The sequence below is a fragment of the Dasypus novemcinctus genome, chromosome 10 (assembly GCF_030445035.2).
Source record: "Dasypus novemcinctus isolate mDasNov1 chromosome 10, mDasNov1.1.hap2, whole genome shotgun sequence".
In the NCBI taxonomy this organism is placed as follows: Eukaryota; Metazoa; Chordata; class Mammalia; order Cingulata; family Dasypodidae; genus Dasypus; species Dasypus novemcinctus.
This window is the reverse complement of record NC_080682.1, coordinates 26445985-26458991: the sequence shown is the minus strand read 5'-3', so window position 1 is coordinate 26458991 and position 13007 is coordinate 26445985. Positions and strand designations below refer to the sequence as shown.

Here is a 13007-nt window from a genome sequence, read left to right as displayed (position 1 = left end):
CTACAGAATAAATTGAATAATATCTGAATGAGCTCTCCATAATAAAATTACCTAAAACTGGAATATTCATGGAACCTTTTAATAAATTTGAATATTAACAAAAATTTTTTTCTATTCAACAACAGTAGTCCTTAAAATCACATATTTTTAATCCACAGGATAACACATATATCAATGGTTCCCATTTACTATGTAGATTTCTGAAAACATATTCTTGGATATGTTCCAGAGAATGCATGGTCCAATTGAGAATGGGTTAAATAAATGCAAACTGATTAATGAATGTTAGTGTAGTTAGAAAGAAAGAAATAACCGAATAGAAAAAAAAAAAAAAAAAAAGGAAGGAAGGATGGACTTAAATATTCAACATTACCATCACTACTATTGCCTGGAACCCTCTCTCTTCTGCATGATTCTAATGAAAGCATTTTTTACTTCTTTGTTTCTAAGACTATAAATGAGAGGATTCAGCATGGGGATCACCATAGTGTAAAACACGGAGGCTACTTGATCCTTTCCCAAGGAGTAGGACTTCTTTGGTTTTAAATAAGTAAAACTTGTAGTGACATAATAGATTGTGACTCCCAGGAGGTGGGAGGCACACGTAGAGAAGGCTTTGCGCTTTCCTGAAGAGGAATTAATTTTTAGGATAGTAGACAAAATAGATAAGTAGGAAACAGAGATTGTGCTAAGTGTCACCATTACATTTAAACCAGCAATGATCATCATCATCATTTCAGTGTCACGAGTGTCACTGCAGGACAGGGCTAAAATCGGAATTAAGTCACAGTAAAAGTGATAGATTACATTGGAGTCGCAGAAAAGCAAACTGTTCATGAAAAGAAGATTGGTTAATGATTCAGTAAAACTAATCGTGTAGGACCCAGTGATGAGGGCACGGCAGAGTCTCGTGGACATAACAACCGGGTAGTGAAGAGGGTTGCAGATAGCTACATAGCGGTCATAAGCCATTGAAGAAAGAAGATACAATTCAGCAACACCCAGCAAATGAAAAAAAGACATCTGTGTGAAGCAGCCAATGAATGAAATATTCTTGTTGGAAGTCAATAAGTTCTCTAAAGTTTTAGGTGTGATGATCGTTGAGTAACTGAGGTCAAGGAATGACAGGTGACTAAGGTAAAAATACATGGGGGTGTGAAGCTGAAGATCCAGGCGAATTATCAGTATCATCCCTGCATTTCCCAGCAGGGTAATCAGGTAAATCAGGAGAAATAACATAAAAAGGAACTGCTGGATCATTTCAGAGTCTGTCAAGCCAAAAAGGATGAACTCAGACACATTTGTGTTATTCCTTCTTTCCATAATAGCATTCAACTGTTGCAAACTGTTGAGAAATCAAAGGTGATACTAAGGATGAATGACCTCAAAATTGTTTTTATTTATTGGAATGACCTGGCTTTTCTTCTTCTTTTTTATCAACACAATGGTTTTAAAAATTCATCATAAAAAGTTTGCAAAATGTATCTGGAAAAAAATTTACTTTGATATAATTATAAATTAGGTAAAAATCAACTTTTGGAGATTATGTAATTGAGACTCATATATATGTAATCATATATTGCATAATTAGAATGAACATGATACTGTTATAAATACTTCCTTCATTAGCACATTTATCCAGATAAAAATATTATACCATAGACATTACACTTGTACATATTTTTAGATGAGAAAAAGGACACAAAATGTTATTTACCTAGAGTCATGACCATTAAGTATTGTGGGTCCAGTGATTCTGCCAAGATTGAGTGTGTCCAGAGATCAAGATCATAACATATTTAATTTCATCAAATCAAAATAATCATGCTAGGTCTCTAATGAACAATGATGACAGTTTAATGCACCATTTACTTTTCTATCCAATATGATTTAGTAAAAAGACAGATCAGATATTAAAAATTTATGTGTATTGATATTAGAGAACACACATACATTTTCAGATATATTTTTAAGAGATTTTTTTATTTTTTAATCAAATTTCTGTTTCATGACCCTGATTACATCAGTTCTGTATTTCTGTTTCTATAAATCATAGCTTTACCTAGGTAAGGCAACATTATATGTATATGCATATCTTCTAATAATACTCCCATTTATTTGACATAAAATAAAATGCTCTATGTTTGATTAATACTTACCATGAGTCAGAGCTGCTGAAAAATTCTTCCAGTATTATCTGTCTAGAAATTTTGTCAACTTCTAGATTTTCTCACAAATAATATCTGTAAACCTTTTAAGGAGCTTGAAATTACTGTGATATAGTATTTGTTTCACTTAAGTTAATTCATGTTAATTTTTTGTGCTTTTTTTTTAGATCACAAAATCAGAGAAAAATTTTTTCAGGTTCTGGTCAAATCAAGAGTTCAGAAGGAGATTGTATGTTACATGTATACCAGGACTGGAAGTCTTTGGGTATTAGCAGAGCTATGTACACATAATACTTCAAAATTAACATAAAGGACAAATACCCATACATCGCTCATCCAATAACAGAGCCATGACCCTTATAATTTTTCACAACTTTTTGGGGAATATACAGCACATTATCCCATAAGGAAATATTAATTTCATAATTCAGGAAAAACAAAGTATGATATAAATATGTGGATAAATGTTAAATTGCCATTATGTAGGTTGTGATGATCTTTGAAGATTTTTTTAAAAATCTGTGGTTCTTCAATATAGTTATATCCCATTTTGTCAGATTCTCAAATACATAGACAAAGTCCTATGGGCTGAGCTTCAAGGTTTGCATGTAGTTGTGCCATATAACATAGACCTGTGGAAAGGTTTGGAAGGGTCTCATTTTTCCCCCATCATCAAAAGTGAATTTCCCTCTTTATTTGCAATATGTGAAAATTGTAACATGGATTACTTATCAGGATGAATGCTTCCCTTAATATATATAGGTATATTCTGAGACGCTCAGACCAACGAAAAGTTCACCAATTCTGAAAGCAAGTTCACCAATTCTGAAAGCAGAATATACACAAAACATAATTTATCTAAGGACTGATCCTCCCTGATCCTTTAATTTTTCTCATTTTAAACTCAGTTGGGTTCTCATTAGAAATCTACTCAAGATACTTTAAGCAAATTTTTGCATTAAAAATTTATAATTGTGCTCTGATGAATAAATTATCTGAAACCTAAAAGTATGATATTTTATTTAGACTTGGTCATCAATTTACTGTTGGAAATATGACTGCTTCAGAAATATCTGTCTCCACGCTCGCTAGCATATTGCACCACCTCTGCTGTGGCCTGCATCTGTTTCCAGGCTGCAGCTTCTCTGATCTTACTTGGGGCAATTGCAAGATGACTGCAGGACACATCAACTCATGTCCAGTAATTGAGCCTCCCTTACTGACTGCAGTAACATGCTCTCAGTTTTACACTTTGTTAGCTTTTCTCCCTTCCCTTTCTCAAATTTCCCATCCCCTCACTTATGCTTCCTGGAATAACCTGCCAATTAACATATTATATACAAGTCCTTGTTAAAGGTCCTGCTCAAGAGGGGACTTAAAACTCTGACAATTTCCATCTTTTAGACGGTATTGATAAATTGAGAACACAAATATCCATGGCACAAAGAAGCTAGGCAGATGCAACTAATAGGACACAGTGATAATATTATTATCACATTGCTTATTAATGGAAGCACTCACTGAAAACCATTAGTATATGAAGCATAAACCTTTACTCAGCATCAATATTCCTGAACTGACGATCATTTTCTTTCCTAAGACCACATTTTAGATGAAGCCTTCAAATAGTACTTAACTTCTTTCCCCTTCAGAATTTTCATTGTTTAGATTTTCAGTATTAAATGATAAAATATTAAAGAGCATAATAATGGTGCTAAAATTACCAAAGTATTCCAGAAATGACATCATGAAATGAGAATTTTAATATGAAATGAAATGTGTTGAGTCTAGTATTGGTATTATTGTCATTTGCATACTTTAAATTGAAACCATGAGTCAAAAATTGTCACTGGAGCTGATCTGATAATCACGAAGACGGAGACCTCCACTCACCTCAGGTGAGGAATATGTTAATGCTCCCCCATGTGGTTGTTAACGTCACGATAATCAGAAGAATTTAAGAGTGTCTCTCCCCTCTGAGACACAACACTGGCAGCTTTGCTATTATTCCCAAAGCATCAGAGACCAGGAAATGATGCCACTGGGTCTTTCTTAATTATTCAGGGTACCTTTGATTTCCCTATTGAGAAACATTCTTTTATATTCAAATTTTCTGCTTTATTGTGTTATTTTTGTAATACTTCCTCTCAAACATTTAAGTATATGGTTTCCTGTGTATTTTAATATTCCAAAAATTATTTCAATGTTAAGAATTTTACCCAGTGGCTTCTTCCAAATTTTATGCCAGAGGATGAAGGTAGATTTCTATGTGTCCTATAGTGTTTTTAAAAGATTCAGAAAGAATACAAATTATAATGATGTGTGTTACTTTTATTGTCTTTCTTTTAATTTCACAACTACATTCCATCCATCCTAACTTAATTCTTTATCCCATAATTATTGTAAGTTTTCATTCCCAATTCCACTTCAATTCTCCTTCATATATAGCCCACCCTTGTAAGAATGGTGGTATCTATCCTTCAAAAGGCACACATCGTTATAAAGTAAATATAATACATATTTTAGCATTGTTTTTAATATCGTGTTACAAGGCACTCAGGTGCTATTTAAGAAAGTTACCTTTGGCAAGCAGACAAAACACTGACTTAGTCTCTGCTGTCAGATCTATTGTAGTCTCTGAATTACAAAATTACATTTGTTAAAATATTTAAAAGATCCCACTCACATACACACACAGTGGTATAATAATTAAACACAATGTATCTATCACCCAACCAAAACGAAGTTTAATCATGTATACTGAATTTCTTAAAATAAATATATCATTACCAATGGTTATGTTTCTATTAACTCAAAGCCCTCCTTTTCCATCTACAGACAAAGATTGATTTTATGAACTTTTGCATTTTCCAAAACTTTCTTTATTGTATTGACTACTATTTAATTGGATGAAATTCTGGGAAAAGTTCTTTATTGGCAAATTATACTAAAACTACTGTAGTTTACATTTAAGATTAGATATTCACAAAAAAAAATCATAGAAAAAGAAATCAAAATGCACCTTATTTATTCTTTCTGTCTTTGTTTTGTTTTTTTTGCAATCTGAGCTCAACCTAGTCTCCTTCCCTGCAGTATGTAAAGAAAACACCACAAAACAGCTCTACTTTCTGTTAATAACTAAGTTTTTAAAATAGCTTCTTCCTGGAGAATGCAAATATATTGAAGTTAGTATCACACGTAACATGTAACTGAAAATTTGGAAAGCCATATTTTGGAAGCCTCAGTTGTTTCCATCTCATCTGTGGAAATTAAAAAAGTGTCTTACAGGTCTCATCTGGAGAGATAGAGTTCACAGTTCTAGGCCTTGCTATGGAGGCCTTACAACAGTCAACCCCAGGCCTGGTTCTATATTGAGCAGCTCTGTGAGAATGTTTAGTCAAGAGGGCTCAAGATCAAGTGAAATGATTCTGGGGTATTCTCAGGTATTCCTTCATTCTCTGTGAAAATGCACAAGTAACTTTGCTTTATAAAGTAGGGTAAGCATCCAGTCCATCAAACCCAGAGAGAGGAGGGCTGGCTGCTATAACTGGTCATCATGTGGTTTAAAGACAGGCTGCCATATCTGGCCTTAGAACAGAGGAATCCTCCACCATGTCAGAGGCAGACATTTCTAGAAATATGAGGGGAACTCTCCTTCCACATGCTTAGGTTAAAAAAAGGGGGGAGGGGAGGTGTAGTGATTTTCTATATCAATCTAAAAGAGGCAGGGAAGACATAGAGCATAAGATGTTACTTTACTTCAAGTCAAGGAAATAACTAATTCTTATATACAAAATAGCAATTTTCTTCAGGAAGGTTGTTGAAGAGAGTTTGGTGGTGGCCTTTATCCTTTATCCATTGTTTCAAAAATTTAGGTATAAGGTGTAATGACAAATCTCCATACGTCTATACCTAATGATAATAAGAAACACATTTATTATTAAATATATGAAAGGTATCAGAGAGGAAAGGAAAAGGAAAACAGCAGCATAAGTGGAAATATACTTAAGGCTGTTTCTCATTCTGGTTTCACGCTTTCGAGTAGCCTTTTTGTTGAAACCTTTAGGACTAGTTTCCTTTGGACTGGCTGTATGTTTGAACTTTTCCTTTTCTCAGTTATCAAAGAATAACAAAGTTGAACTCCTGAGAAGCCAACCTCTCAACTGATTACCTTTGATCACATCCTCACATCCTGGGATTGTCATAAGGATGGGAATCCCTAATGGGCTGATCAGGACTAGTGGTCACACCAAGTTGCTTGTGGGGAAGGATGTCAGTATTTTTTTGAAGGTTATGTATCCAGAGAGGGCTTTTACTGATTGCTACATGAATACGAATGCATTGTTGCAGCGATGAAAACAGATATCTTTTGCCTTAAGAGACTATTATTTACAGGCTTCAGAATGTGTCCACAAATAAGCAAAGGTCACAAAGAGGAGTGGAACACTTTCAGGTAAAAGGCACTGTTATTTCAAATCATTTCCTGACTCCTTTTAATTAAATAGGTCTCTTTATCCAGATTCATAATATCTTAATTTGTTTTTAAAAAGTTAAGGGTCTTGTGGCTTCAATTACTTCCCTGTAAATACCAATGCAAAGATATTAATGTTAGTATAGAAATTATTTTAATTCAAGTTTGTAAATGATTCTTTTTGTAAATGTAAAGGAGAGCTTAAGCTGGGCCTGTTAAAATGATAATACCTAAGGTGTTTTTTTTCCTTCCTCCCTTCCTCCCTTTTTCTTTCTTCCTCTCTCTCACCAAATCCCTCTATTCAATGTCAGTGTCATTTGTGAAGTACCTGTTCTCAAACTCTTGGCAGAGAACAAACTGAAGAACTGTTTTTCTTCCTGGGAGAAGCAGATGAGGGATGGGATTCCTGGATGAGCCAGCAGATGTCAGATACTGAATAATCCTGGCTTACCTGGGGCCAGGTGAGTGAGTAGGTGTCCAGAGCGCTTTAGCACATGGTGAAGGGAGCCCACAGAATGGCATATATATAATACTCTATTCCTGCAAATTCCACTCAGTTGTGAAATCCATTTCTGACCAGAGATAGGAAGTTAGGAATGAATGCACAAAGGAAAAATGACTCACACAATTCCCTGTACATTTCTTGTCCTCACTGCGAGCAGGGCTGGTCTAGCCTCCTTCGCTAAAATGAGTGCCAGAGATGGAAGCGACGGGCAGGAGGAGGTGATATTTGTCCATAAAACAGCAAAGAGTGCCTACTTGATCCATTACCAAATCTAATCCTTTGCAAGGGGTGGATAGTCTCAAAAACAATGTGCCAGCAGGTGATGGAAGAGGTGAGATACTGATTACTAAATAATAGTGTGGAAGACCCCTTCCTGCCTCATGCAACTGGCTCACACAATCACTTAGAGTTCTAACTCACTCTAAGCCAAGTGATGTGCTATAAGAAAATTATTAAGAATTGTGAATTCATAAGCTTTCTAATCAATGTCTGCTGTTTTAGCCTAGAATTGTAAATGAATGACTTGTCCTTTGCCCTTTGGAATGTTTTAATGCTGCTATGTAGGCAACACTATCATCCATTACCCAAAAACAAATGTTTAAGGAGAGCTAAATAACAGATATGCAGGCATTTGCTCATCCTGTTTGTATCCCATGTAAAACTAAGAGATGAAAACCTGTATGTACCTGTTCAATGTGCCATGAATAGAATAGAACAGAAGACAACTCTTGACTCTGTGTCTTTTCTGTGGAGGTCTGGACACCTCCTGCAGGATGGATTTGGTTACTTTCCATAAGGTCATTCCTCACATGTTGCGAGACTCTTTGGAGTTTTGAGGTTCAGAATTCCTTTAAAGGATGGTCCCCAAGCTGCCAGTCTGAACCTCACCAAGGAGGGGACTCTCTGCCTGGGACTGTTTTTCCAACTGGGACTCTGATCGGCTTCATGAGAGTTCAAATGTTCAGTTTTCTCCAATTTTATGAGTGGTGGTATATACTTTCATTCTTTCCCATTTCTTTAATTGACTACTTTTTTTGTGATTATTCAATTGTTATAATCATTCGATGTAACACCAAAGCTTCTGATTAAATGAAACTGCCTTTCCACAGCATTTAAGAGTTTTTGCCTCTTCCTTAGCAGAACATTTTGGTGTAGTCAGCAGAATTTGGGTACAATTACATTATCAGAATGCCTCTTTTTTCATGTTCTCAGGTCATGGAAGGAGCAGCAATGATGTGACTGTGTGCTGATAGAATTAAACTGCTGAAGGAGTTGAAAAATTTAGTAAAACAATGCTTTCTGTTTTGTTTCCATGCTGAATCTAACTGGGCTTGGATAGCTAAACTGAAAAAAAAAAAAATAATGCTATTTCAGTTTAGTAACTTTTGATCTGGGCAACTCTATGAAAGTAAGAGAAAGGAAAATGTTAGCAACTTTTGTAAGCTTGCAAGTCAAAATACCTCATAAGCCCTTAATGCTTGTGTAAACTGTAAAAATGTTTGAATTGGATGTTACTTTGACAATGTCTTAAGTTACAGTCAATTTTTATTTTGATCAGAATTTTTATCAAGGTATTAAAAGGAACTTTCAGTTTTGAATCAATAGCTTACTTCTGGACTCGGAGCCTAAGTGTACTCCTAAAGAGTAGTAATCTGAAATATATATGTTATGTGTCTGTCTGTCTAAACTGCTAAATTAGGGCTTAACTACATTTATACTGCTAAAGTATTCCTAACTCGTTGCTGATTACTAATAAAAATGTTTCCAGAAATGAGTATGCTTATTACAGACAACATGGATTCCAGAAGAAATCTTAAAAGCTGTAAAAATCAGAGATGTGAAATGATGGAGGACTTGGAGACAGCCATACCAAAGAAGAATTATGAGCCAAATTAATAAGCTCTGTTTCTGTTGATGTCCATAATTCCTTTTGTGTTTGTCTATTTACTCAGTGTAATTGTGTATTATGATGACTTCTGATGGTAATATTAAGTTTTGACCAATGAAATTATTGCCAACCTCTTTTTGAAAGAAAGAGATTGTATTAGTAAATAAGTATGAATGCTAATAAGACAAATTAGCATTATGAGTGTTAAATGTTTAAAATGATGAAACTTTTAATTTTTGACCAATGAAATTATTGCAAACCTCTTTTTGAAAGAAAGATGCTTGCCTAAATTGAAATGAATAGTTTATTTTTCTTCACAGAATGAAATGAGGAATGTGAAACTTAAATGGATATTAGAAGAAGTAAAAGGTTTATGGAACTGTTAACAAAAATCTGATAAGTTTGTTCAAGAAAGTATGTTTTGTCCTAAGATAAGAGGGTTGGTGTTCATAAAATCAAAATGGAAATATATAGGACAAAACTTGAATGCATATGGTAAGTGGTAGAAGGTATTATGGTAGCATTAAGTAATACACTGTGTTCTGTGAGGAGGAAATGTGTCTTAAGATGAAGTAACTATAGTCTATGTGGTTATGAATAGTTATAAGGAGTTTATAGAAGCAGTGCTTAAACTGAAATATTTAAATGGATAATTCCAGGAAATCATGATTAAACAAAAACTGAATTAATGATAAAAACAAAAAGTAACTTCATAACAGGAAAACTTGTCAGAGGCCACCTCAATCTGCACATTAAAAGTGGTGATAAGAAGAAGATAATCTTAATTTCATTGGGAATCTTAGATTTTCATAAAGTAGTGGAGAAAAGAGGGTTTTTTTTTGCATTACTGAAACAAAATATAATGTAATCATGATAAAAGTATAAAAGTGAAAATTAAAGTAATAAAATGGGCAAACATCTGGAACAAGCTACTAAGTCCTGGATATCTATCAAATTCTTAAATTTTGTTTAGTGAGTGAAACAAAAACTATACCTTCCACTGTAATTGATAAAGTACAATGTTTTCTCATATTAATAGGGTTTCTAATATCATTGGGCTACTGGAGACCCTTCATCCCTCATTTAGCTCAAATATTAAAATTGTTATAAGTGTTATTCAGGAAAGATCATTCATGGGAATAGAAGGACCTCCAGCAGTCTGCCTTAAAAAAATAGTAGAAGGATTTGGCACAAGTTTAAGCAGTAAGGGGGGCAGTGGACCTTGACTTACCCTGTAAATTGGGTGTGGCCAGTACCAAAATTGACTTTGGGTGAGGTTTGTGGCAGAGGAAACATTCTAAACATATACCACTTGGGTTCTAGTCATAATTGTGGAAAGGGGCCAAGGTACATTATAGCAACTATAGGTAGCTTATCACACCATTTTGCAAGTGAAAATCTTAAACACATAGTGTCCAGTCACTCTGAAGACTGTAATCCCTATCCAGGGGTGGACTGTAAAAACAAAACAGAAATAATAGATGTTTGTGGTATGGACTCTGTGAGGGAGAGATCTATAGAAGTATATTTGGGATGTCTGCCAACAGTGGCAGGTAAATGTCTGTCATGTCCCTGCCCACTTCTCTACCACCCCTCTCAGGACTGTTGAAGCAGATGCCCTCGCAAAGATCCAGAGCTACACTACTGAGCCCTGAGAAACAGCAGAGTGGTTCCACAGAAAAACAGACATCCTGGCTACTTCCAGTTGCCCATTACTTGCCTACACTTCATGAACATCATACACAAGTGTCCTACATGCTCACTCCAACGACTGAAACAATGGTCTCATCCTGCTTTCAGAAGGGATATGGCATGCTCTCATTGCTGCAGACACTATACAATGGGACTCTTGAAAACAGGTCCTTACACCAATAGACTAAGTTTTAAAGCACTGTGGGCTGAATATGACAAGTAATAGAAGGATGATGATGCACAACAGCCATGCCAAGAAGCAGAGAGTGTCTGCAACTGCAAGCAATACCATTCCCTCTATCTGCCCCAAGAGATCTAAGCCTTCTCACAATTGGAGGCAGGTGGGAATCACCACCCAAAAATTCTCAAGTTTGAAGATTGAAAAAACATAAGAGGGGAAAGCAACAGTGGGTTAAATTATACTTATTATTTTTCTGGATTGGAAGACCTAGTATCATTGATATAAAAACAGTGGCTATCAGAGTTTCTAAAGTGAGGGAGAGGGAAAAATAGGTGCAACATGGAGGCATATTTTGTTATTTGTAATTGTGTGCTGCATGACATTGCAGTGACTGATGGTCATTAAGCTTTTGTTCAAAACTATAAAATTGTGCAGGGAAAATAATACACTGTAATGTAAACTATAGTCCGTGGTTAGTACAATGCTCCAAAATGTGATCATCAATTGCAACAAATGTACTACACTAGTGAAAGTTGTTTTTAATATGAGAAAGTGTGGGAGGGGAGGGGGTACATGTGAATCTGTTATACTTTTAATGAAACATTGATGTAACAAAGTTTCTTTTAATTAAAAAAAGAAGTCTTCAAAAGTATAGGCTATAGAAGAGAAAGATGCATGAAATACATAAAAATAATTCTTTATTCAGTCTTTATTAAGAAATGTTTGCAATATATCATAAAATGGGAAAAGCAATTAGTTACAAGATAAATTGATCAGTGTACAGCTAACTGAAAATGCCTATTAAACTCTGACATGCCATCAGAAAAAAAAATATTATCCAGGTTGGAACATGAAAAGAGAGGTACAGTAAACATAGACCTAACTGACAGAAAATGAAAAAAATGAAATTAAATATCAGATATTTGATTTTTCAAATTTTATATGCTTTAAAAATAATTGCCTGAAACAAAACTAAATTGACTAATTGTTGGTTTTAAACCATATAGAAATTTACACTTTATGCAAAAATAACAAAAGGGGAAATAATTAAATCTCTAATACTTTACAATTCAAATGTTATAAGTTACATGATATATTATTTTAGGTAGACTATGATGAATTAAATAAGCATAAAATAACCACTCAAAAGAGAGAAATAAAAAATTACTATAAAAAGTGATTAAGGCAAGGATATCACTATAGTCACCCACACAACTCAAAAGTAAAAAAAAGTTATACTTTTATTTGTTAAAATTGATAATTTAGAGGAAATGTACAATTCCTTATAAAATAAAAAAAATGGATAATGTCTTTACCCTACGTCTCTTACATAAATTAAAATTTTCCATATAAACTTCCAAATGACAAAAAAAAAATCTGAAAATTTGTTTTGCATTCCCATCTGGGGGAGCTATTTAACATTCCCCAATAGAACAGCATCTATCCTCCAAGTGTGACGGCAAAGACCAATGAAGCAGGATAGTCCAATGATGGGCCCTTGACACTGATGCTTATGAGCCTGTGTGCTTGAAATTTCAACAAAGCCTGGAGTTGCAGGGTGTGTAAGAGGTAACTTCTGATTGCCTCCATGTTGCTCAAATGTGACCACTCTCTAAGCCAAACTCAGTGTGTAAATGCATTACCTATCTCCCATCATGGGACATGACTCCCAAGGATGAACCTCCCTGGTGCCGAGGGATTACTACCATTCACCATCTGGTGATGTATCTAAAAAAAGAACTTGGAAAAAAGGGGTGAATGGTAGAGGCAAATGAGTTTATATAGCTAAGAGACTTCAACATACTTCAACATGAGTCACTAGGTCATCACAGGGGTCATGCTTATGCATATCTCAGCAGGATCCCAGAGACAGCCATAGCAGATACAACCCCAGGTACTGGTGCTCCTGAGGTCTACAAAGACACAAGTTCTACAGTCATGGCAGATGGGTCTGGAGTTCAATGTGTTTCCAGTGGGCCCTACTTTGGAATTTGTGCTCCTTAATATAGTGGTGTTAGACTCAGATGTGACCTTTCTACACATGCCTCTTCTGTCACTTTTTCTGAATCTGTGGTTGGTGCTGGGGTTGGTCTATACTCAGG

General features: G+C 35.0%; 1 protein-coding gene across 1 annotated transcript; it reads right to left on the bottom strand.

Moving 5' to 3' along the window:
- Positions 1-381: 381 nt before the first annotated feature.
- Positions 382-1323, bottom strand: LOC101415390 (olfactory receptor 8H1-like). The gene has a single exon (XM_004475134.1). The coding sequence runs from the start codon at positions 1321-1323 to the stop codon at positions 382-384; it is 942 nt and encodes a 313-aa protein (XP_004475191.1).
- Positions 1324-13007: the final 11684 nt, after the last annotated feature.

Excerpts from the sequence above, each read along its gene's own strand:
- LOC101415390 (XM_004475134.1), bottom strand. The coding sequence starts at position 1,323 with ATGGAAAGAAGGAATAACACAAATGTGTCTGAGTTCATCCTTTTTGGC.